Raw genomic sequence first — 27,914 nt, 5'->3', positions numbered from 1 at the left:
ATCGAGTAGGTTTTAGTAAAAACCGATCGTAGGCGTTACCAAATACATTTCCAAATTATAAATAACAAAGTAATACCTATGCAAATAGGGATAAGAGAAATAAGCCAAGATAATATTTAGAATGGGACCCGTGAGTTAGTAAGACGCACACAATGTTCACAGGATTGAGGTTGCTGTTATATTAGAGATGACAGATAATGACAGTTGACAGTTTATGGTTAACGCACCACCCACTCACCGGTATTAACACCATTCGCCGCTGGCAGCCCTTTTACCCACAACAATAAGGCATAAGTCAATATACATAAAATAAATACATGCCTTTATGTATATTTACTAAAAATATAACATAAATTAAATAGTAATAATGGTACCTTGGGGATTATTCCGAAAAATCTGCTTTACGAAAAAGTTATCGCCGCATCCAAGTTATAACAGGAACAACTCATTGATTCTCGTATTCGAAATTTTATTTCGTATTAAGTATAAATGTCTGTTCTCAATTTTGAATGAATACAGATTTTGTAAGCTTAATGTACGATTAAGGATTAATATAATGTTAAAGTCATGATAGTTATGATTATGACTTATGATACCAACGATCTGGTTGGATAATTAAGCAGGATGGAGGGTACGAAAGGTTGCCACCTTGTCATATAACAATGGTCGCATTAGAATTGCCTTTGAATAGTAGATAAACAACAGAATAAGTTATAGGAAATTACTCAAAATAGATTTTCGGAATTTCCCTAAAGGACCTAAATGGGAAAAACTATATAAAAACGTCAAATTATAAAAACCAAATGGAAAATTGAATCCAAAAGATGCAAATTATATGTACAGCAGTAATATTCTTATTAGTGACCCTTCCACCATAAGTTTCATGAACAACATAAGCCTACATACCTTCGCGTCTCTGCCGGGAAGAGTCGAATGTCTTCCGTTTCTTGACGGTCGTCTTCTCGCATATTTTGACATGTTTGGCGAGCGACTCCGGTACGAAGGTCCTCCCGCATACCGCGCAGGGGATTAGCCTGATGGGCCCCGAGGGCTCTGGGGCCACGGGGGCTATGGGGTGAGTGGGGACCGGGGGGGACGGCGGGGGCCCCACGCGGGTCGGCGGCGGCGTGCGCGGGATCGGCCGGAAGGACTCGACGCTGCTTGGCGTGGGCGGGTCCGGCGTGACCGAACGTGAAGACTTCGAAGAATGGTGCCGCTTGCCTGTGAAAAAGGAATATCTTTAAAGTTTAAACCTTACTGAAGAATATATATTAACCTACTTATAATTAAAATTGTCCTTTTGACGTTATCTGATTTGTCATTTCTTGTCAGTGTCAAATCAACAATAAGAGTAACATACGAACTGACCTTTAGTAGACATTTTTCACATTTGCACAGTCTTCAAATATTTAGTCATATGTTTGTGTGTGTGTTCATTGATTGGCTTACTTATTATTTAGTTTAAAAATCCTCGCTTATTATCTTTATGCTTATTGACAGGGGTCGGACAAAAAGTGCGCATGACGTAAAAATGACGTAATCTTGCACACAGGATGATGTTTGAGTTTGTATTTAAACTTCCGTGTGACATGTAGTAACAAAGTAGTATTAATGAAGTAACAAAATAATCGTAAATAAATCCATGGAATTAATAATACAGGTGGTAGGGTGATGTAGTGAATAAAATAAATTTCACGAAACTTGTTACCATAAGGTATAATTATTTGAAATTAGTTAGAACACTTAGAACAAGTCTGTGGGATCCTCAGATAAATAGGTTTAATAGTCAAAAGTGGGAACAGTAGGTAAGATTAGTAAAAATAAAAAAAGATAATTTGATGTTATTATACTTTTATAGCTAAATTTTAGCTAAATATAATCGTGAAGATACAATAGCTAAACAATAACGAAGTCAATTTATTGTTCATCTGATTGACAATGTGTCAGTCAAAAACGTACTTACTCATTTCAAGTGGCGATATCGTTTAATAAAGAGGTTGATAAATGATAAGTGATAATTGTTTATGAAAATCAAAAATACTATTTGAAATCATCCTATAAGTGGTTTGACGTCATCCGCACTTTTTGTCCGACCCCTGCTTATTGATATAACGATTTGTTACGTTCCATGATAAATACAGAAACGAAATCATACCAAACACTTGGCTCCCTCTAGGAAATACCGCCAAACATCACACTTTTAGCGTATGTCCGCGAAGGTCAAGAACAAAAAACTGGACGATTGTAACACTAACCGACTTCTTGAATCACTAGCAAAGTAAACATCTTTCCCGGAGTTCCTAAATCCAAATACCAACAGGTGAGATTCGGTGGATGGAAGCTGAATTTTACTATCCGAAAGGGCTAAAGTCGAAAAAAAGTTGTCACCGCAAACAAATGCGACCATGCCATGACCATGACGTAAGCCGGCCACAACCTCCATATTGATTAGGTAAATTACAGCCTAGGTCACGCGATCTTAGCTACTGTAATAATAACACCAAGCTAATATAGCCGCCGTAATGGCAGGTTTTTATAGAGAGATTCTATTCAGATTCTGGTCAAAAACTACGTAAGAAAACCTTTCCGTCGCGTTCCGTCTGAAAATAGCGGCGAGCATAGGTACTAAGAAATTACTTCAAGCAAGTTTAGTGCCTAAGACATCAAGAGTATTTATAATATTAGAGGTGATGACTGAGCCAATCGTTAAATTCGATGAAAGACATTGACGAAAACACCGACTACTTATTAGAATCGACGCGGGGGCTCTTGGAGTCTTCGCTAATTAATTCTAAGTGGCCAGTGTCGCTGAGACCGCTTCCTTTTCATGCTCGCATTCGTAAATGACACCTCATTCCGGTACTCACACAGCTGGTTTATGCTTATGTAATATTTAAACGCGAATTCTTTACAAGGTAGTAGAACCAGAAATGCGACCTTGAGTTCGCATAAATGGTAAATAATATGAGACTTTAATGATAGTATGTATTTGAATATTTATTTATCGTTTGTCGGAGGCTAAACAAAAATCCAGACGTAAATAAGATTACGTGGTCGTAAATCATATAGTTTATCAATAAAGTGAGATGGCGTGTGTTTAAACTTATTTATATTTAGCGCAGGCAAGTCGAACGCAAAGGTAAACCAGTGTTAGTTGTGTTACTGAGACCTAACGGATTCTTACTGTGTTTCTTTTGTATTTATTCAAAGAGGGCACTGGGGGGCTACCGCAAACATTAAAATTCTCTCTCGCTTTTCCTCTATTTTAGTCGCAGAGATAAAGTTATACAAATGTATATTGTACAATTTGTAGACTGCCTGGTTCACTTCAGCGTACGACTTGCCTGCTCTTGGTTAGAGGTTAGAACTGTTAGAAGGGCACTCCTGAAGCGGGTGGGTGAACTCTTGTATGCAGACGCAGGCGCATAGCCACGGTAGGAACACACATGTCGGTCGAGTGGTCGCACACGACCGGGTTGCTAATTGACTTTTGTCGGTAACACGGTCCCCTTCATATAGTAAGAAGAATGGTTTCCATTAAGATTCTACATGCGCATAAGGCGTTTTCTGTTAACTGTTCTGTGGAAACTGGCAGGTAGAAAAAAGCGGCCAAGTGCGAGTCGGACTCGCCCATGAAGGGTTCCGTATTTAGGGGATTTATGACGTATTAAAAAAAAACTACTTACTAGATCTCGTTCAAACTAATTTTCGGTGGAAGTTTGTATGGTAATGTACATCATATATTTTTTTTAGTTTTATCATTCTCTTATTTTAGAAGTTACAGGGGGGGGGGGACACACATTTTACCACTTCGGAAGTGTTTCTCGCGCAAACTATTCAGTTTAGAAAAAAATGATATTAGAAACCTCAATATCATTTTTGAAGACCTAGACCTATACTCCACACGTATGGGTTTGATTAAAAAAATTTTTTTGAGTATCAGTTTAAGTATGGGGAACCCCCAAAATTTATGGTTTTTTTTATTATTTTTGTGTGAAAATCTTAATGCGGTTCACAGAATACATCTACTTACCAAGTTTCAACAGTATAGTTCTAATAGTTTCGGAAAAAAGTGGCTGTGACATACTCGGACAGACGGACGGACAGACAGACATGACGAATCCATAAGGGTTCCGTTTTTTTGCCATTTGGCTACGGAACCCTAAAAATACACATAATCAACCGTGGCCTGAGTTGTTTCTCGAAGAACACTAGCATTGGACATCATAACAATACATCCAAAATGATTATTACGTATACCAGACCTAATGTGAATCTATGAAATTATGTATCTGCATAAGAATGTTGGGAAATATACTTGTATACATTATATGATTCATATTTCATATTATGAGTTATTACCTTATGACTTCTAATATTCCTAGGTACAAAGTAAAAAGTTTTAGACCTCGTTGTTTTTCTACCCTTACTTGACTGCAAACCAAGCAGTGGCATTGAATCGTTTATTCCGTCTACGTTCCTCATCTTTCCGAGAACGAATTCGTGGTGTTAGACGCGACTTTGATATGCGTCCGACGTTACAAGAGACGCGTGCCGCGAACGCAAATTGCTACAGGTTTTATCCGAGACCCCGGCTGCTAACAAACGAGGCGCTGTCTGCCTCGGCTCGGACATCACTGCTTATCGAAATGCAAGACGCAAGTTACAAGAGGAATAAGAGGATACATCTTCGATTCCTTCACTAGCGGTTTTCGGTTTCTTTGATCGATTAACTTTTCAACCCGTTTTGTAGGATACCAGCCTCGAAATCAGTTGGAATGGAACTAACAATAACCTATTATCATTATAAAGTTATAACTTTATAAGGGCTGCACTGCTCGCAGTACCGGACATAATTTAATATGATTAAAATTGCATACTCTTCATCAAAAGTGGCCGTGGGTGATGTTCATTTAATGATTAATTGGAAGTTGTACTATAATTAATCACTACATATAGTATAAAACAAAGTCGCTTCCCGCTGTCTGTCTGTCTGTATGTATGCTTAGATCTTTAAAACTACGCAACGGATTTTGATGCGATAGAATCGATAGATAGATTTTAATAGATAGAGCTAGTGATTCAAGAGGAAGGTTTAAGGAGGAGGAAGGAGGAAGCCGGGGCGGGTCGCTAGCACTAGATAAAGATATGATAAGATTGATTAAATGATGTAAAAAGTGACTAATGAAACAGGCGCGTTTAGATCAACTATAAAGAATGACTAACTAACTAGAAAGAATGAGGGAGACAGTTCGTCTAATCCTTGATGTTAGATTAACTTATGGCAAGTGACCCTGAGCACCAACAATTGTATCCCTCGTATGTCGCAATTGTCGCATATGTATGCATATAATTCATATAAATCGTTAACTCAAAAAAAAAGTAGGTGGTGGCGTCTAGTCCTCTTCAAGGACAATTAGGACAAAAACTGAATCCGCTTGCCTGAGGTATCTTGGTACGCAAGGCGTTTTTATAATTGCACCCAAGCCTGCCCTGAATATCTTCCACTTCGATGCTATCAGAGCCATCAGAGGAGGAACAAGCTGTGTTAATTGAACCGGATATTTAAGCTGATAAATCGTTTGAGTTTTAAACATGATGAGATCAATAGTTTACAAATTTCGAAAGTTCGTGATATAAACCTACCGTTATTAAAGATTAGGGGAATAGTAGGTACAGGTATCAAGGTAAAATGTGTCGAGGGGTGACACCGTAGAATGATAGTGCCTAGCACCACCGGGCACCGACAAAGGAACATGGAAATTAGTATCCGCAAAGGGAATAGTGACAACAATGTAACTCCTTAAGGCAATTTCCGCCAGCCATGGAAAATATAAATTCTTTGTCTAGATGACTTCAAGGTTATGTGAGTTGTATAACTACGACTATGAGGAAAACATCTTTTATATTGTTCATAAGATTATAAAGTAGGTGTTATGAGCACATAATTATCACTGACGCAAATGGAGAGACAACTATCAGAAATGGCTATGTGGTACAAGGAGTAAAACACTGTTATGTTACGTTCATTGACCAGTTGCAGATACCGATTGATTGAATTAAGCTTATTCAATAGAGTATAGACTGTACAATATGGGATCATACCCTTTCGGTATGCTTTTAAGCATATTAAAGGAGTCATAGTAAAATTAATATTCTGGTGGTTAGAAAAAACGGAAGTCGTAAGTCGACGACATAAATGCAATAATAAAAGTTTGTTTAAACGCTTAAAGCGATTCTAATATGGTTTCTGAGAAGCCACTTCAGACAGACATATCCCGAGGCATTTCTATGAAAAATATACGAAATAAAATAAACGATACAACCCCACATAATCATAAACAATAACGGCGTTATTCATAAACGTCTGCTTAGTTAATCAGCTGATGATCTTCGTTTGTCTCTCTCTATGACATAACGACAGATATGGACAAACGACGATCATCAACTGATTAAGTTAGCAGCCGTTTATGAATAACGCCATTAGTGTGTAATGCAACGAATTTGATGACGGATTGTGCAGACTGATGAAGAAAGCGTATCAAGATGAAGTTTAATTATAAATTTGCGAAGTAGTTACGAATTATGTATTATTGCGTGAAGAGCTCAATAAAGCACAAAATTACTTCCTTTGAGTTGTATTTCCGATGAAGATTGCATGGTGGAGTAGTTTTGAGCTTGCGTCAGACGTGACGAGGTGTTTTGTGGTCGCCGGCGTTCGTGTGAAACGCGAAACGAAAAAACCGGCCAAGTGCGAGTCGGACTCGCGCACGGAGGGTTCCGCACCATCAACAAAAAATAGAGCAAAAAAATCGTGTTTGTTGTATGGGAGCCCCCCTTAAATATTTATTTTATTTTATTTTTAGTATTTGTTGTTATAGCGGCAACAGAGATACATCATTTGTGAAAATTTCAACTGTCTAGCTATCGCGGTTCATGAGATACAGCCTGGTGACAGACGGACGGACGGACGGACGGACGGACAGCGAAGTCTTAGTAATAGGGTCCCGTTTTTTACCCTTTGGGTACGGAACCCTAAAAAGATACACGCGAGTCTAATCAATCTTTGGAAATCTCTAGTTAATACATATAAGAAACCATACTATAAGCTAAACACCAGTAGCCGTGAAGCTGATTCATTTAATGGTTTAAAGTACCCGCTAAATGCCCTTGCATTGCATATATTTTCCATAATTAATTAGTATAAGGTATCAGGCTGGCTCATGTTTTAATTTAATTACTAACACATGTATTATAAAATGCAAAGTAATCTGTACGTCTATCACTGAATAATATCGTCACTATACTTCATCCTCATATCTGCAACAATCATTTGATGGAAATGTCGCTTTTCTTTCATTCGGAATACGGGTGTTTTTGTCATCAAATGAGTGTTGCAGATACGAGGTTGAGTAAGTATAGCGGCGATATTTAATATTTTAGGTATTATTTCTTATGGAACATGGGAATGGATCATTGTATAGGCGTCTAGGAGTAAGTACTGTTAAAATTTTGTCGCGGGTAAAAACATAAATGTAAACAACCGAGTAAACAAGTCATCCTCTGAAACGTGAATATGTTTATAAAAAACTCATTTGATCTACAGTATCTTAGAGTTTCTAGTCGCTCTCATTGTTCCAGATATCTAATATCTATTGGTCTCACGCCGGACGCCACACGAGGACGTGTAAAGTGTTCGAAGAAAGTTACAACTCTTGAACAATTCAACAGCGTCAAACACTTTCCGAGGAGGTTGTAGTTAGCGTCTCCCAAGTGAATCGCGACCGTAGTACAATTATCGTAATCAGTATCTCAACTTTAGACGTTGGTACTTGTGGCAAGTGGCAAGAGCCGCGTTCGTGGAACCACGTCCTTATTATAATTATAAGGTAGGTTATACATAATTATTATGTAGTTTCGTATAGGTAGAACCATATCCCACTAAGAGGCCAATTACAACGTACACATACCTATATCAGAAAGACGGTACGTCATTGAGATATCAGTGATGTCAGTGAACGTTCGAATTGACCTGCAAGCCAACATTTAAGACAACCCCAGCAGCACCGTTACCCTAAGCTACAACCTCGGCTTCGAGCAATGACAAGATTGGAATCGGGGATCACAAGCTCAGTCTGGGACAAGCTCTGCAAAACTACAGGAAGCATAAATCGGGCTGAATAGCAGATTTGAGGGTGTAGGTATCTATGATAACACTGAAGCAAGTCTTTATTAGAGGGGTGTGGGTGACAGCGACCATTGTACCGAGATGACAGTTGTCAATCATCATGCTTTAAGAATGTACTAAAGTAGATAATAGTGGTATTGATGGTACTGTGAAGTTAGGATACTGTTCTTGATGGTTATTGTGGTTTTTGGCCGTGAGAACTAGAGTCTAACAAATGCAAACATGTTGTGCCGAGATATGCGAGTTTGCCCCGCTCGTTCGCGCCTCTTACGTAAATAAAGGTCAACTTAGCGAGCAACATTCCAACTTTTCTGTTGCACTTTACGTTAGCTAGAGACTGACAATTATTTTAGTTACAAATTATGTAATGTGTAGTTTCTAAAGGCATTAATTAAAATAAGTGCAACATTAATAATATCATGGAGCCAAACAAAAGTGAAGTAGGTACCTACGTTCATTTACATAAAAATTGAAAGAACAAAGTTGTGTTCAATTGTGATGGGGAAAAAATGTTAAACCCGCGAGAGGTGTCAAGTAACCGTAAGACGTAAGACGGACACGTGACCTGATCGAAAAACTGTTACTTCAATGTCATTGACGACCGGTCTGGCCTAGTAGGTAGTGACCCTGCCTGCTAAGCCGATGGTCCTGGGTTCGAATCCCGGTAAGGGCATTTATTTGTGTGATGAACACTAATATTTGTATTTGAACACTAATATTCTGACGACCGGTCTGGCCTAGTGGGTAGTGACCCTGCCTGTGAAGCCGCGGTCCTGGGTTCGAATCCCAGTAAGGGCATTTATTTGTGTGATGAGCACAAATATTTGTTCCTGAGTCATGGTTGTTTTCTATGTATTTAAGTATTTGTATATTATATATATCGTTGTCTGAGTACTCACAACACAAGCTTTCTTGAGCTTACCGTGGGGCTTAGTCAATTTGTGTAATAATGTCCTATAATATTTATTTATTTATTTATATATTTATTATATTATTTATTTGTTCCGGAGTCATGGATGTTTTCTATGTATATAAGCATGTATTTATCTATATAAGTATGTATATCGTCGCCTAGCACCCATAGTACAAGCTTTGCTTAGTTTGGGGCTAGGTTGATCTGTGTAAGATGTCCCCCAATATTTATTTATTTATTGAGTTTTTCTTTATTGATTTAAATGCCATCTAGTGAATTTCGCTCTAACTGTTATTAATAAACTCGAGTACTAACAGTGATATGCTTAGGGGTTTCAAGTAATGCGACTAAATAACGCTAGATGGCGTTAACCTCAATTATACTTAGTGCTGCAGACATTTTGCAATAGTAATTGAGTTTTCACTTCTGCCAGCACTCCCGGAGTGCAACCCGCTGTTTTTTTTTAATGCTTTTAGATGATTTCTTAGGGGTGAGGGCACGTTATAAATGTAGTTTCAGTCATTTCAGCGCGTTGCGCCACTCAATCAATAGTACTTAATCTCATACATCTTCACGCTCACTAACATTCGCCGGTTTCCGTATTCCGATGCCTGTGAAAACTAATACGACGGCTCGGGTGTCGTGGAGAGTTCGAAATCTTTATACCTAGGTAATATGATACCTTCTACTGTACAGACGCCATCAGACATATCGGAGCGGCTAAGGCGCTCACAGATATCTGAACACGCCTCTTTCATCAGGGCGTTAGAGACTTAGAGTGCGTGTTCAGATATTGTGAACACCTTGGCCGCTCCGATATATCTGATGGCGACTGTATCACCGTACCGTTAACAATCATATCAATTAATAGAGATTATATGTCGGTTTGTCAATGTTTGGTTTAATTAAACTGTACGGAATAGTTTTTTCCATCACACTTGTTCATAAAGGGACCTCCTTTTTACTTTTGGCCCGTTGTTTTATCCCTTTACAAGTTTACACGCATAATGCCAAAAACGCAAAACGCCATTTTGTCGTTTCGCGTAATTAAAAAAAATACGCATAACGCCAAATACGGTTTATGCCATAAACGCAGAATGCCAAAAAACGCATAATGCCAAAAACGCAGAAAGACAAAAACGCTTACATATACAGTCAAAACCGTTTACGACGACATCGTTTAGAACAACACACCGGTTATATTGACCAAAATCAAAGGTCCCGGCTGATTTCTATTAGACCGCCTTATAAAAACACCGCTTTTTACGACATCGCTTATTACAACATATCTCTTTAAGCGACTACATTTAACTGATATTTTCGGAGAATTATATTTGTTAGAACGACCAGCCGTATTGTAAACATTTGAATAGGTGAGGGCAGTATCCCCTTCCCACATCTGGCACACTAAAGTCATCAAGATCGCAAAAGTAAACAAAAACAACTCGAGTTTAGGGTCTATTGTATTTCTCAGAAACAAAATAGGTACACGTGTATGCAGTATAATCGAAACCCAAAGCCCACTTTCTCATTTCTTTTCAGTCAGTTTGTTACTTATCCGAACCATTGACGTATAATAGGGACTGACTTTACGGGCAATAATAATGAGGCATGACAGGGGCCAGTACAGCGGTGTGAAATCGCTACAACGCGATTGGTTGATGAGTTCGCATCACGCGCGCGATTAGTTGACGAGTTCGCATTACGCGCGGTATTGGTCGCAACTAGTCACGTTAGACTGCACGATTGGCTGGAATTCGTGGGTAGCACCGCTGGACTAGTACGATGTTTAGTGCCCCATTAGCCCGTCCTTAGATATTATACGTCAATGATTGTTGAGTTATTCGTGAAACTTTTAACATGTCGCAAAGTAAAAGAAAACAAATTACATAATTATGTACGTAATGTGTTTTTATTATAATTTTCATGTGAAATAAATAAAATGTACTTTTATTTTATAGATGAGTATATTAATCACACATGTAATAATAAGTATTAGGTACGTCATCGGCTGTTACGACTATCGGTTTTTACGACCAAATATGAGTAGTCCCTTCGATGTCGTTATGAAAGGTTTTGACTGTAATTATATGTTAACAGGAACTATATGTAGTAATTAGGGCAGTATGGCTTGCATGTTGCGGTAGGTATATGAAAAAACATTCGTTATTTATTTTTTAATCGAGGAAGGTGTGATGTAATACCCTGATAATGTGAAAATAATAGAATAACAAAAGTACAAAGTTCTGTATTCGCCTTAGGTAGGTAACTATAGTTTGTCAAAGTATTGTCTCATTTCAAACATAGACAGAGAGAATCATGCTATCTTTGACTTAGACTAGTATTAGCACCCAAAAGAAAAGGATGAGTATAGGTTTTTTTGTTCTTATTTACTGACAATTTTGTTTGACCAACTATAGGTAATTATATAACACATTACTTACATTTAATAATATTAATCATAAGTGGCCAGTAACGACGATAAATAAAACCTCCGTAAGACATAGGTTTCTAGTAGGAAAGTCCATGTAGGTACATACTAAGTATTAGGTAGTAGTTCTAGTATTACTGTGATGTATGGAAGGTTTTGGATGATATCAAATAATTTGTTGGGTGTCATTAGCTTTTGGCATTATGCGTATTTGTTTTTTTTTTTTAATTTTGACATTATGCGTATTTGGTTTTTATACAGCTTTGGCATTCCACGTGTTTGGCATTAACAGAATTTGGCAATACACGTCTTTGGCGTTTCGCGTATGAATGGCGTTTTGCGTTTTTGGCATTATGCGTCTAAACGGTTTTATCCGCTAATAAACGTTATCGTTATGGTTATGATATTCAAGGTTAAGTTAAAATACCTACCTACTCACAGTTAAAAGTATTGTAACTTAAAACATGTTTACCCCGTTCATGACAGTTAGAAGGTAAAGAGGGCACGTAGATAAGACACAGTTATCCTTAAAAAACGTTTCGATACATATGTATACTTCAATATCATCGTAAAAGTCGAGGGCATAAGATATGTGTAACAATCCGTTTGGAGAAATCATTTTCAGTAATCATTATTCATTGAATGTTAATTCTTTGCGCAAGTGTCTCCATGTGGGCAGCGCAATTTTTAACAATACGGCACTCATTTAAATTAAAAGTAATGATAACACCGATGAACTCCATTCAGAGTTCAATATATAATCAGGTTAACGACAAATTAGAGTAAAAAAGTAACACTTTTTAGATTTAGAATGTAAACTGTATTTTGATATACATTCGGGGAAGTATTATATTATAGAGTCTGTTCGGAAAGAGAAGAGTCGTGGAATGTATTGGGCCCCATACATTCCACGACTCTTCTCTTGCCGCACAGACTCTAACAATAGATTGACGTCATAAAGTGACATTTGACACACATGCGACTCACAAAGACAAAAAAAGGATAATGACAGACGAGTCACGGTAAGGTGATCATAAACAAGTTAACTGCACTGTCTGCACGATGATCCTAGGCTTAAGATCGAGTTATATAAAATAAAAAGTTATATGTATACACTGACTATAATTTAATAAACTGACGATAAATTTATAATCTCGCAAACAGCAATTACCTACTAAATATTATATTATTATTAGGTACCTATTAGGATCAAGCAGTGGAAGAAGAAAATCAAATCTATGCAGCTATGGGTCATAGAAATTTAGACAAAACTGTAGGTGACCCTCTTGTGCTACAATAAAATCACGTACCTAGAGTATGAAGAAGATTTAGGGATAATAATTATCTTTAAAGCCATCTAAGATCAGCAGCATTCTCTCAAAGGTAACAAGGCGTTACGAAGAGATGTATAGGGTTGAAAGTTCAACAAGCCTTGGCAATTGGCTAATTGCAGCTACTATAATACAAACAAAGAGACACGAGCTCGATATAATCTTACTATAGTGCAGTGTAAGCACACGACTCAGAATGTTCCCACGACCACACACGGAAATGAAAGACACGATGACAAAGACGAGATGTCGAAATTGTGCAAAATGAAACGTCCCGACTGGCAGGTGTCAGAGTCAAAATGATCGATGTTGTAAGATTCCGAGGAATATCAGAAACAAAAGTTAATTAAGCCATACTCGCTCGAATGAATCACGGACCTCACGAAATTTACCATCATTAAAGTGAATGAAAGGTGAATTGATGATCGCTTCAACCATGTGAAGTTTTTGACTTATGTTGACATTGTGATTACGGCGAGAGCGAACGGGGTCAAACTTAATAGATAAGGTGACAATTATTATGACCTTAACGCGGTTTATCATAGGAAAAAAGATGATATGTTGTAAATTGTGATAAATTATGTTTGCATATTGTACAAACCGGCATACTACCTACATAAGAAATCGCTAATTAGGTACTAAAACCTGACTTAACACCCACATGTTATTTTTGTCTATGTATTATGACATTTTTATAATGTAGTAAATATTATAATAAAGTTTGAATTACTGTTAAAACAATCATTGAGTTTAATGTTTATTTATAAAATGTCTACTGATGCTTCAACTTGTAACTGTTGACCTACAAAAGCCAACATCTTTAGCGATAGCCGATAATTTACTGGATGGTTGAGCATATCAGAATAGATTGTACTTCTTTTACTATTTTATTACCTTTTCTCCAGCGAAATTTCAATCCACACGGCATTTTCACAAACACAAACTCACGAGAACATGTAACCTTCTTTACAGTATCTTTAGCACTGAACAAAACAATTGTCGTAAGCAGAGTTAGTACCTAGCGAGTCATATATATATATGGCGGTGTATATATACATGCGGTACACCACGCCACGTGCTTATCAGTTCGTAAAACTCAACTGTTACCTAAGCAAAGAATAAGGTAATGTGTACCGAACTAAACTAAACATCTGTCATATAAGAAATACGTTCAATTATTTGATAAAACACAACATATTTTTAGAGCGGGTATTTTAAGTTGGAGTAAACAACAAAGTAGCAACGATTAAATAATTTAGAGTCAATGGCACTTGAGTTAATTGAGTTTTACTCTAATTCCACTAAAATTCGGACAGTATGACACGACTAAATCGAATCGATTGCTGAGCTAAATGATGCCAAATTGTTGTTGCTTTAAGAAAAAACTGGTACGACTTTGACGTAAAACATGATTTATGTTAAGTAATTAATTACGTTATAACCAGGATTATCTTCAAAAAAATATTATGACTTCCGTGTATATATGTACGATAATAAATTTATATAAATCGAATTTAAATGATATTTATATTTATGCGTAATCATGTAAAACATTAGAATACCATCAATAATCTTCTTATCCATAGCAAGATAATAACATAAATAAGTAGGTACATATCTGAGAACAGAACAGGATACCTAGTTGATAGATGACAGTGAATTTTTTGAAGTGAAAACTTCTTTAGCGGCGCTGTGCACTTTTTGAGGTGGGGAAAAAATGTTAAACTCGAGACAGCGTAAGGCGTAAGGCGTAACCTTCTCTTTCTACCGCGCGGCGAAGATGTGTGCCTGAGCCTGCTGTTTCGTTTTTATTCACCAAAGAACTTTAGTCATAACGTATCATAATCAGGTCAATTATTTAAAACTGGACTTTTATATTAAGCAATATAGCTCAATGTTCTAATCTTGTACGGGCTGAAATACGAGGATCTCACAGTTACATTCTAACTTTATATCACTCCAATATAAAGCTACATCTTGATGAAATCGCTAATAAAAGTGAACTCTAGTACTGGTGAATAAAACTCAAAATATCATGACCAAATATATTTAGATGCGAGGTCTGCAAGGTAACTTTACAATTTCTATTCGAATTTTAAACAATTAATGCTACAAATTTAAGCTCACTGGCCAGCAATTTCGGAACTAAAGTTTTTCAATAGAAAGGAGGATGGGTCAATATGATGGGTATACATAGTGCTTCAGACATTTTGGACTAGTCATTGAGTTTTCAGTTCTGTCGGCACTCCCGGAGTGCAACCCGTTGTTTTTTTTTAAGTAAGTATCTAAACACAAGCTTCTCTCGCGCGTCTCACCCGTCCAAGTGATTTAATGCACCTTTTTAAGGCGCCCTTAGACCGGCATGTTATTGTTAAAATTTACTAGCAGCTGTTCAACAGATCCGCATTCGTCACCATAAAAAGCAACCTCGTTCGTTGATTTTCAATATTAGTATAGAGTTCGGTTTAGGATCTCTTTGCATTAGGGTCGAGATTTCTTTTGAATCCTTGGGAGGAACCCTATAAGTGCAAGAGCGGCCCCAGCCGGCTGATCGCGTGAAGCAACGCATTAACAACGCGAATTAAAATTCTATAATTTACACTAGAAATGTTCACCGATCTAGCAATTATCGACGCAGAACAGATACTTTGTAATTTCATCAAATACCAACGATTTATTCGTTCTTTTCATATATCGACGTAGAAACAAGCTAACCAAAAACTTTTAAAATTGAATTAATGGATTCAGCATACATTTTATTTTAACTTCAAATAATTAAATTAACACCTCTTTAAAATTAACAATAACATATCATGTTATTGTGATTACATTGTTGATAAGATTATGGTGTAACTCACCAGTCCGCATAATACGCCAGGAAACAAATATTGCACTTAAATCAACAAGCTTTATGGTGAAAACGTGACAATTTGGCAATACGCAAAGTTTACAGAACAATACACACGCGAAAGAAACTCTTCATACATTTTCTTAACGTTAAAGGGAGTAGAACTATGTATTAATTTACCTTTCTTCGAGCCAAATATAGCTTTGAGTGTCGATATCGTCCTTTTCTTCATTTTCCCCATTCGTTATAACACTGCACTAATTACACAAGCAATTGTTATAGACATCGGATCACAACAGACTGAAATACTCTCCACACCACGACCTCAAGTTTTTCAGTCAGACGGTGCTTTTTGCTCCTTTTGCCGCTCTTATTTCCGTGGTACTAAAATAGGTCCGCCGCTACACTTGTACCGGCGCAGACGCTACAGGCATCAGTCATATGCACGCGGATCAAACGGGAACCCCACTCAATGTACATTAAAATAACTCAAGCAAACAAAATGCCACTAACACTTGTCCGCGCGCCATAAATCTAGGGATTCACAAACGTTGTATCTCTACGCTTGCTAATTTTTAATACACATCATCGGCGCCTCAATTTGCGGCTTTAATGTTATCAAGACACCATGTTATCTTCATTTGTAAGCACGGGCTGATAACGATTTAAAAACCGTGCAAAACGGCAATACACACAAGTTTACGTCGAACTGTTAAGTTGAATACTGAGCCATATATTAGAATCGTAAACAAGCCGATACACGCGCACGTCACTAATCAAAAGGTCGGTGTGGCGAAGGTTTCATAACCCGCTGGCCGTTTACGACCAACGAATTAATCCGACAGTAGTCCAGTAGGAAAGGGATCCATCGCAGCGGCTATTCTTGGGCGAGTAGCGAACGCAACTAAACACGCAGCGACGCGGGCGCAGCACGCGAGCATAATAGAGAGCTGACCGGTATACGGTATGACACAAAAATGGTCACAGATGTAACCCCTTCCTAACAAAGTTCAGCTTCCGTCCAAATCCAATCAAGCGATGGAATGGGAGCATTCCATAAGGACCGTTTCAATGGCGCTGCGTTGACAACACCGGAGGCGACATCCGCCGAAATTTTAAAATTGGAATTTAACGAACGGCACTTTCGGGGAACTTGCAGCCGGCTCGATCAAGACTGGGTTTTGTTGCTCGCGGGAAGAATATAAAAGCTTAAGCAAGGAGAAAAGGGACGGCGTATAGCAAAAAATATTAAATGGCATTCCGATCACCCGAAAAAAATGGTGCAATCTGTAGCACAGTATACAACCAGATAGATACACTTGGTAACGTTAATATATAATCATCAACTGGCGTAATTTTTTGTGTATTATAATTTCTATAACTTTTACTATTATAAATGATAATAGTGGAATTGCTGCAAGTAATTCCTAGACATATTCCTATTAAGCTGTCGTTATCCTAACTATTATAAACGGTTTCTATTATAGTAACAAATCACACAACGGGACGTAAGAAACTCATTAGAGACAGCGCCTAATTTATGTCCACTTTAGCCGTCGGGCTTCAAACGGAAATATTACGCATCCTCTATAGTTCAGCTCTAATTTAGTCCTGACGAAAATTGCTTCCTCGGATGTGACTTATGACGGCTGTTATTCTGTTGGTGTCTCTGTCTAAATGTCTTCCAAATCATTAACATAAAAAATATTTTATGAGCAGTTGTTATAGGTATAGGTTATAGTTATCACACGTACTTTATTAATGAGAACCTACTTATTAAATATGTGCTCTAGGCTTGTGTGACGTTTTTATGCTCTCAATACTCTCAATAGAGCCTATTTCTGGAAAAAGGAACAATGTGTAAGAAAGCGCGCTAAGGAAGTTACAAGTTAAATCCGGAGGTTTTCTCAGGGCACCCTACTAAATGACCTCACTATTTGACGTTACATTGGGAAATTTGTTTCTAAAATAGCTACGTAATTAAGGAAGAGAAATTATATGCTGAAAGCTGAAGGTAAATAAATATAGATAGAAATTGAAGGAGCATACTGTTGGATTACTTAACAATTTATTTAAGTCTCTTGAGTTTACTACATGTTGCAGCGTTGCGTAATAAGCTTCCAGACTTACAATTACTAAATATGTACTGCAAAACCCAGACAGAATCACAAATTAACCGAACAATGCAACCAAAAGCACAAAGAAAATGCCCTAAAAGCGTGAACGACAGGTACATTGTGATGTGAGAGGTGTAAGACAAAGTGTTCGTTTGTTATTGTTTAGTCTTACCATTAGATTGTTTGGATTTTCAAATACTTGGCTGGTTCTGGTTGGTGTCGAAACGTGTATGTACACAAGTCGTGACATAGTGGCACTTATAAGTGTGAAGGACAATTTGGCCAACACTTGTTACGGACTTGAAACCTATGTATGCAAAACCAAATAATTTTACACGGCCTCTTTGCATAGAAATAGCAAAAGCTTTGTTTAACGATTGGATGGTTGGCTAGGTTTAGTTCATAGTAAATAGTAATTTAAAAAACATTATTATTAAATATTGCATCAACTTTGTCACGACTCTAGTCTCTACCCACTCGTATAGAGTATACATATGTGTTAGCTTAGCCTGTTGCATATGTAAAGTACGGTCGCGAAACGTCAAGAGCTTTATGTTCACTTGAGTTAATTCAACAACTTGCGCCCACACCGCTAAACTGATCTATCACCATACTTGCAGTACATTTAAGACAACTTTAAAACATTACCACGTTATTAAAGTTCACATCTTGCAAAGAGAAAGAGGCGTTATTAACAAATTTGATCAGTGATTTGTGCAGAATGCAATAGTGCGTGACGTACCGCTGCCTCACACTCGGGTGCACATCAATCTACTTCAACAAACTCTTATTGGAATACCCATTTGGCGGAAATATGATGTTTATAACACTTGGAATAAGGGTGTCTTTGAAATCCATCACATGTGTTTAATTACGTGTTGGTTAAAGTAAATAGACGATATCCCCCCGGCGCAGCGGAGATACGGATGTACGCAGCGAGATCGTAATATGATCAACCACATTTGGCACATCTATTCCTGTCCCGCCTAATAATAACGTATCTTTAATGAGAACTGTTATTGACGACTATCCTAACCCGAGATAGATGTGGTTTATATGATTGACGTTAACATGGAAGACAATGACAGAAAGCCGCTAAAATGACCGCAGAGGAAAGCAGGCGTATTAAAATTTATAGAACGTTAACAATGTGTGCTGGATTTAACATCCTCGAGGATCGGCAAATCGAGCGTCGCGGCGGTTAGTTATAACGGCACTACGGGCCACGGTGCTATCTATGCTATAGATAAAAAAGTTGGTTACCAGTTCAACTGTGCTGTACCTACTTAGCACGATTCACCTAGAATGCAAGTCCTAGGATCATGCCTCTATTTTTAAATGAGTTTATTTAGCTAGCGTCTTTACGATGCAACATTGTTTATAATTTTAATAATAATTAAATATCTTAATCAACACTTAAACTCTGAACCCAATCCAGTACTATATGCTAAATGGCATCTATGTTAATAATCGATTTCATTGTTACACAGGCAGTGTCATACCGGATACTATACTCCTGATATGTTACACTGATAAGGCAATAGTAACTTCGATGTCGCACATACCTATACCAGTAGCAAGAACAAGATCCAAAAACCGGTCCAGATGTCATGCTGTCATTCACCAGATGAGATTGACGTAACGTAACGAGTAAGTCGAAAGCTGAAAACTTCCCGCAGAATAGGACAATGGATTCTGGTTTCACAATGGACCAGTCGCAGCCAAAACAAGCTCACGTGGCGTATAAAATCGAATATTAAGCAACGGATACCAAAATAAAGATTCGATAGAGGAGAAATGCGTTGATGCGATTAAAGTAGGCGTTGGTTGTATCAATGAGAAAAATGCACAGAATTAGAAAAGTGAAATATGTACATAGTAGATATGAGCGCCGCGCCGGCGCGCCGCCGCCGCCGACAAAATTTTCGCGCCGCCGCCGCCGACGCTGCGCTATCGGCGTGGCATCGGCGTGACCTTGGTAGTTACTACTACTTTCGGAATTAGTTAATATATTTTTAATCGAGTTTAGATCATTAACGGCGCCACTTCAAACAGTTTATAGGCATTCACAAGGTATTTTAGGCCCATATAATTCAAAAATATCGAAGGCAATTGCAAACTTATCTGTCTAGTAACCGCGCTACTAGTCTTGGGGAAACGAAATGATTTAATATCAATTTTAACATCAATATGCTTGTAATAAACATACTGATTTCCTTCCATTTTATTGTGGAACGTTCCACATTACAATTTATAGATTGTATATAATATACACTACACATATGTCAATCACAATTAAAAAATTAACTGTGATCAACTCTGGCTAACGTGAGACTCGAACCCACATCTTTGGATTACCGATTAACCGATCCAATGCTTAACTAATTTTGCCAGCTAACCATCCGTCATTTACCGCGAATTTAACCATTGCAAGCATGGTTAAAAGTCTTTAAAAGGCATAAAAGGGGGTTAATTTTGAGATATTAAGCGTTTCCACGTCCAAATGTCCGGCCGTTGGCTTCGCACGGAAGGGCGTCGGAATCCGGTCTCAATTAAACTTGGCCACTGTTTAAATTTCAAGCTTTGCTCTCTCGCAGCTCAATCTTTGGCCTTGCATCGCTCGCATGGAATTAAGCCGCTATCTGAACCTGCAAGTTTTTGGCCCTGTTTGGAGCTCAACTTTCGGCCTGTTTTAAAACGCTTGAGCATTGGTCCTTATCCGATCTTAGCTCCATTGCAGCTCGGCCTTTGGCGTCGCACGAATGCGCCCGCAGGAAAGCTCCAGATCTTTAACACTATGGCTTCAGTCTTTATCGGCCTGCGCCCTCGCTCTGCTCTCTTGCAGCTCGGCCTTGCACAGAAGCGCGCCGCAATCGGCGCTCCAGGCGTTCGGCCGTCAGCTAAGCTTACACTTGGCGTTCGATTCTTAGCTGTATGCTTACCTGCAGCTCATCCTCTGGCCTCGCATTGGGAGGCGTCGAAATCAAGTCTTCGGTGTTACATGGAGCTCGGCGTTGGGCCTCACTTTTTGACATAAATCGGTTTTGTTGAATCGATATTGGTTAATGACAGAGCTCGATTTTCTTTGGACTGTCGACAAGACGTTTCCCTGATACAGTCATTTCGCAATTTTTAACTTAGCTCAAAAGATAAGGGCCTCGCTAAGATCTTACGGCCAGAGCCTCACCAAGATTAAGACCGCCTCTGATGCCGCGCGATACCGCCTATCCACAGTTTATACGATATCATTTTTTTTTCGTACCATTATTCAATAAATTATCATTGAAAATAAAATATGCATTTATTTCATAACTTTCCTACAGCAAAAACATGTTTTTTCGGTAAAATTTTGGTTTGAATTCTTTTTTCATTCATCGAAGGTGTTTCAAGGCCACGCCGCCGATTCGCCGCCGCCGCCGACCAATTTTGACCGGCGCGCCGCCGCCGGCTAACTGCCTATCGGCGCTCATATCTAAGTACATACCTACTTTTGGATCTGGTTGATACTAAGCTAACGTATGGACGCTAGCAACACCAGAGGTGTGACTTGCGCGTTAGACCTTAAAACACGTACAATTCTTAAAGAAACCCGTACGAAGAATTTCATTTCACTCATTATTTTTATGAAATTGTATAAGTGTGCGACCATAATATTATTATTGTTGGGCGATATGCAGGATATCGTGGAAAATGTTTACCATTAATTTGCCTTCTTTAATATCATTCAATTTCCTGAAACATCTACAGACTGCAATTAACGGACTTGACACAATTAAATGAAATGAATGGCTATATAATATGTAATAAATAATAGTAATCCCACGACCGTAAAACTAGCTCGGTGTAAGACTTGATTTAACTCCCAGCAATCAATTTATGCGTTATCTTGTAAACTTACGGGGATAAACAAGTAGAGAGTTTGAGAAACGATCGTTATAAATAACTATGTACGGTACGAAGTAGACTGGAGTAAATCTTACTAATTATTTTCTTACAAACCATTTAAAATTAATTTTGACGTATTTCGTTGTCAATGTAATAGGTGCAGACCCTACCATCGCTATCCTCAACAAAAGAGCAAAGCGCAGACCAAATTCACATTCAAGCGCATGCTGCGCAAGTATTTCCTTGACAAACTTTCCTCTTCGTCAACTTAATGATTCACACTAGGTGTTTATATATGTATGGTATATATGTAGGTTTATTTGTATTAAGTATATGTGTAAGTTTATCAATATAGTTTATATTCATAATGATATAGTCCTGTTTTCAAATTAATTTATTCTAAAAGACACTGCACCTACTTAATCTTTCTGGTTTGACCCATTGGTTGACTGGTAGAGAATGCCTTAAGGCATTACGTCCGCCATTTGTACCTTCATGTATTGTGCAATAAAGATTAAAAATAAATAAATAAAAGCCTTTTCAATTGACGTTTCTTTACAATGGATAATAACATAACCCATTTATGCTTAATACTAATAAAGCTTGGGGTTCCATCATGTATATATGGGACATAGGTATATATATTATACATATATACATCATCCTTAGATTGCTTTATATGAGGGTAAACCGTGATGGTCCCCAGGGCCCAGTCATAGACAAACAAAACATTGGCCAATTATTTTCAATGTTATTCTAAGTTGCACATCCTTCAAAATAACTTCATAGGTGTCGTCATGTCAACAGGTGTCCAACGCGATTCGGACGTGAGGGGGCGGGGCGGCCGCCCACGGCCCATGGCAGTTATCGGCCCTTGGCCGATGTGACGAATTCCGAGATTAACCTATTGGTCGGTGGTTTATTAAAACATAGGTACCAATTGATTTGCAAGAGGTGGCGCTGAGTGCTTTAAAAATATTAAAAGCGTAGCGTTTCATAACTAACTCTAGCGTTAGTCTTAGCGTCAACTAGACCTAACTATAATTAGTGACATTAATTTAATGAAACACAAGCTTTGTGTAAAGTTAACTAATGTGAATTTATATAACACCGCCTAAAAAAGGGAAAGTGATGGAAAGTTAATAATTTCATTGCAATACATGAAGTAATGAATAATAGAATATAAAATGTCGTAAATTCAGTTACATTATACGAAAGTCAAAAATTTGAATGGACAAATATTTATCAAAATAGTGAATTTTATATTAAGTAGTGAAATAGCCATATGCGCTCCAGTGGCATCCGTCACCATTAGTTAAATAACATAAGTAACATAACAGTTAACAAATATCAAATTGGTGTTATCGTAGCTCAACTCATAAACGCTCACGTCAGGAATGGGTGCCTTTCATCCCTTGGTTAACAATTTACTATTGAGGCCACGTAACAGTGGTAAACGGTATTTTAGACAGTTGACATAGACATAGATAGATGAGGGTACATTAGGACCCCAGATGCATATAATGGAGGAGACGTGACTTCAATCTGAGCTCTTGTTAACGACAACTATGTATTTATGTCTTGTGAATAGACCATTAACGGTAAAGTGGCAGACACGCATCTAGATGTACACAGTATATATATATACATAGTGTGTATATATACACTACATAGTATCTGAATGAACACATAAAGGGGGGACACATTGATAAACTCAAACAAGTTTTTAATAAAAGAAGAGGAAACAACAAAACATTTTCTCCTAGATTGCAAACAGGTAGAAGTATATATGAGCAAATACCTAGGCATCGATACCAGAGAGCGATATCCACATACCTATTTATGTGAAATCAAAGTGTTGTTCATAATACTCGATCCAAAGACAGTGTACAAACAAACAGTAAATCCAAGTGCTATCATATTTACATACGATGCGCTAGAAAATTGTTGTGCCGCGGTAATTTACATAGGTACCTTGCGTCAACAAGGCAAAAAATGGCTTTCCAGTCCAGGCTATAAAATCAGTATACAGGCAACAATACTATTAGGTAGGTACCAGCCAGATACGTGACACTCACACGACAGGCCTCCTCTCATTGTTTGTGCTCTTATTAGTCTCCAGTGTCTCCACGCTAAGCCTATACGACATGCCTTTGTTTTTTAAACATATATATTTACTTACACAAAGTCAGAAAAGCCACCCGTAAAATATAAAAATATTTTGCACGTAAATTTCAAGAATTTTATTGCAAGCCGACAAGGATGTATTTATTAATTGACCGGTAAAAATTAGATCCATGGGTAAATATTTAGACAAGTTTTCGTAAAACGGAAAATACGGTCAACCACAAGCACTAAACCATTTTGCAAAGTAATCCAATACGACTACTGATGTATAAATATACAGTGAATGAGAGCTCGATAGGCCAAAAGAAGCGACTACGCTACATGATTGATGATGCCAATTTCCTATTGATCGGAGTACTAATATACTTTCAAGCGGAGCTTTTTATTTGCGTAATATTTGATTATACTATAACTCCATTTTCTTTCGCAACATGAAGCAGAGATACATATATTTTATGCCCATCATTTAAGGCAAATTATTTAAATTAAATAGACAAAATAAATAGATGTTGTATAAGGCTATAAATAAGTGCATGGATTACTCAATATTTACTTTACATAGATGCTATCGTACGTCTCCCGAGAAGCATTTCGAGTAGAGTCATTGCACTTTCTATTATGAATCGAGGGCACATTATGCGTACAATATGCGAAATGATCATTGACGTCTCATTGGACAAGGGGCCGTTGATCTAATCAACTGTAACAGGCCCAAGTGACTTGTTTATGTAGTCATACTGTGTTATGAAATGAAAGCATAGACAAAAAGAAAATAATAGTGGCATAAACATAGCCATTTTAAAAACAGGATGTTTTTAGTGGGAACCTCGCTACAACTTCGTAGCAATAATTAATCTTAGAACGGATAAAGCTAGTTTTTATATAGTATTATAAATTCTACACCGCATTACTTGAACATTTCTGAACCATTTTGAAAAGCCGCAAAGGTAGCGTACCTATACCTATACTATGTTTAGCCAAATATATGAATATTTGTCAAATAATTTGAATACATATATGCTCACTGAAGGAACGATGTGGTGAAAAACATTGAACTGCTATGCTTTTTAGTGCTCCGTACAAAACTTTGTTCACGGAACACTTATGGGATCACTTCGGTCTTGTTTTTTCTATGAAATAAGCTCGAGGTTATAAAGTTGAAGGTACTGATCTTGGACACGATGTATACAGTACCACCACATGCAACCACATCCGATTTCAAAGTTTCACCTTTGCACGCTATGAATTTGCAAATAGCGATAAAATAAAGCTAACAACCGGTTATTATTAGCTGAATCCATCAAATGGACGACTCACAGATGGCAATAATTAGCCGCGGATCTGTTACAACGACACACCATGTGTAATCACTAATCAGTGTAAGTCACAGCTCTGATTAAACCGATTACAGGTGTTAAGAGTTAAGACGTGACGGAATGTTGCAGTTAATGAGACCCTGTGTACGTACTGGACACGACTCTATTAATGCGTTTTTTAATAGGTACTACATATTAAGATTTTTATTGACCCGTAGATTCTCTAGTTATTGTTTCTTTGTAATATAGATGTACCTAGGTTTCATAGATAGCATATTGGCATTTGGCACTAACAAGTATATGTTAGTATTTTAGAGGTTTACATATCGCGTAAAGGGGCATACTGGTAGTACATATTAACAAACTGCATGGGTTCTTGACTAGGTATATCTTCTTGTGTTGTGTACTCCAGTATTAGAGTAAAATTATCTGACTATACGAGTTATTTCATTTCATTTATTCCTTGCTTAGTGTGTGTACAAAAGGTCTTATGTGGTCATTACATGTCTCAAGTCTCAACACAACCCTGAGAGGGTTAGAGATAAACAACATCTGTCTGTTTTCTATTTCTGGGCATTTTCTGTATTCTAAATAATATCTCTAATTTTAAACAAGTTATTTCCATTAGCTCATATTTACCAAGAAGTTATAGATTGTTTATTCTAATCATTGACCGTATAAACGACATCGAATATATTTACGCTTACGCGATGTGGGAGGATGGTCCCACGGCCGGCAAACATAATATTCCGCAATTGCTTATTGATCTTCGCTCGAGTCATTAATTTGTCCATGATCGTCTCCATGACGGATTAGGATGGCTCACGGTATCGGTAGCACGATTTGGATTTCACTTGACTAATGTGCAATTGATCTCTATACTTACACAGATTATCTTATTTAGTACTAATAAATTTCCCCGCAGACTCGTAAAATCTATTTTAAAACTTTGAACTGGCCAAATACTTCCCTGGATTTCATAAAAAAATATAATTAAGACGAAACAGGAGCTGAGATTTAAATATTTTAGGTAAATATACCCGTCTCGCTAACGGAAGCGGCTCCTAAAACTAGTGCGATAAGGACAAGGCGAAAAATCCTGCGTATAGAAATCTCAAAAATCGAGGTTTCGTACTCGACTGTTTCCTCCTCCAAAACTTAACCAATCGTAACCAAATTTGGAAATCTAAATGATTATGAAATTATCTGTGTCGGACCGTTTTGCTTTTTTGGCTAATTGATATCAGTTTTGAATACCACGCCTCTCATTGCGGCATAGTCAATTAGGCCATTTTGGCCATTTTTGAAGGGCTCTAGCGCCTTAAAAAACAAAAATATCAAAAAAAGCAAAACGGTCCGACACAGATATTGACAATATTAATCTGTGTTGGAAAAATCATTGCTCTAGCTTCAAAACCCACGGAGGAAACAGTCGAGTACGTTTGTATGGAGAAATGACCACTCCTCATCACTCCTGTTGCCTCTTAACGAAGACGAAGATCAAGACAATGTACCTATCTGATGGCCACAACTCGAGTCAATCGTACAGGTATTAAATCTTACAATCCATACTTAATATTATAAATGCGAAAGTAAATCTGTCTGTCTTTCTGTTACCTCTTTACGCTTGAAGCGCTGAATCGATTTAGATGACATTTGGAGATATGTATTTTGAGTCGTCTCGGCCCGCGACTCTCGGGGAAGGAAATAGGTTAGTTTCATCCCGGAAACCATCGCTTAAGAGGGTGATAAGGCGGGTGAAATTTATTATGGAAGTGGTATATACCACTCATACTATAGTCACTATAGTTCTATAGTTTCATCCACCACTATAGTATAGTGGTATAGAACTATAGATGAAGTCGTGGGCAGAAGCAAGTAATTATACATATACGCACTGAACAAAGCAGTAAAAGAGCAGAAGGCAGATCCTTATCTAAAGCTCTAAATGCTTGACGCAATAGACTTTATTGTAAGAGTAGGCTTTGATATACATTATTGTATTCCGGCACCGTATCAAACAATTCAAATTGAAAGTTAACGTCAATTCGCGTCGTGACTGGCGAAAATATAAAATTACCGAATATAAGTTTCCAAACAAATTCAGATTAAAGATTAGACGCGAAGAATATTAACATAGCGATAGTGTTTTGTGTCGGACGTTCTAAAGCAATTACGTAGTTAAGTGAAGCAAATAGGCTGCAATGTAGATTGGAGAGAGATTACCGGAACATTATGGGGGCCGTGACGAAGCAAATTACATAAAATAGTAGTCAAACACAAATTTGTCGATAACTTCATCAAAGATGCTGGTAACAATAACAGACTCAAATTTCTGGTATTAACTTGTTTTTGATGCTACTCCCTTGATAGATGTTCTAAAACCTAAAAATAAATAGATTTATGATAGTGCACTTTGAATTAGTTTGATGTCTATTCCTAATGCATTTGGGTTTATGAAATACTTTTTTAACTACTTTCTTTGAAGAAAAGTTTAATGATTGCAAATTTTAATTTAAAAGACGCCTCCATATGGTCTGAAATCTTAGACTAGTCGGCAAGCTAGTTCATTTTATCATAATATTTAACGCTTTAGCAATCGATATTAAACTTTCGTGAGACATATTTTAAACTGTTTATACGACAACGGTTTCACTCACTTGAATTTTTAGTCGCTATTGGCAATCCAATATTAATATTAATATTTAGCAATCCTTAAAATTAGTTTCTTAAGCGGATCTAGGGCTCCTTTAGAATG

The 27,914-nt window shown here is 37.5% G+C and overlaps 1 protein-coding gene across 6 annotated transcripts in view; it reads right to left on the bottom strand.

Annotated features, from left to right (window-relative positions):
* The window catches only part of LOC134654016 (putative uncharacterized protein DDB_G0282133), a 43,263-nt gene that overhangs the window by 8,882 nt on the left and 6,467 nt on the right, over positions 1 to 27,914 (bottom strand). The window contains exons 1-3 of one of the 6 annotated variants that reach the window (XM_063509400.1): positions 15,892 to 16,799; positions 907 to 1,221; positions 239 to 268 (exon numbers count right to left, since the gene is read on the bottom strand). In XM_063509400.1, the coding sequence (XP_063365470.1) occupies positions 239 to 268; positions 907 to 1,221; positions 15,892 to 15,952 (406 nt within the window). In that variant the 5' untranslated portion in view covers positions 15,953 to 16,799. Of the gene's footprint in view, positions 1 to 238; positions 269 to 906; positions 1,222 to 13,757; positions 13,918 to 15,891; positions 16,800 to 27,914 lie in introns of those variants that run through there. The other 5 variants (XM_063509395.1, XM_063509396.1, XM_063509397.1 and 2 more) reach the window with 5 other exon arrangements.

This window comes from Cydia amplana, chromosome 14 (assembly GCF_948474715.1).
Source record: "Cydia amplana chromosome 14, ilCydAmpl1.1, whole genome shotgun sequence".
Classification (NCBI taxonomy): domain Eukaryota; kingdom Metazoa; phylum Arthropoda; class Insecta; order Lepidoptera; family Tortricidae; genus Cydia; species Cydia amplana.
This window is presented reverse-complemented; position numbering and strand designations above follow the sequence as displayed.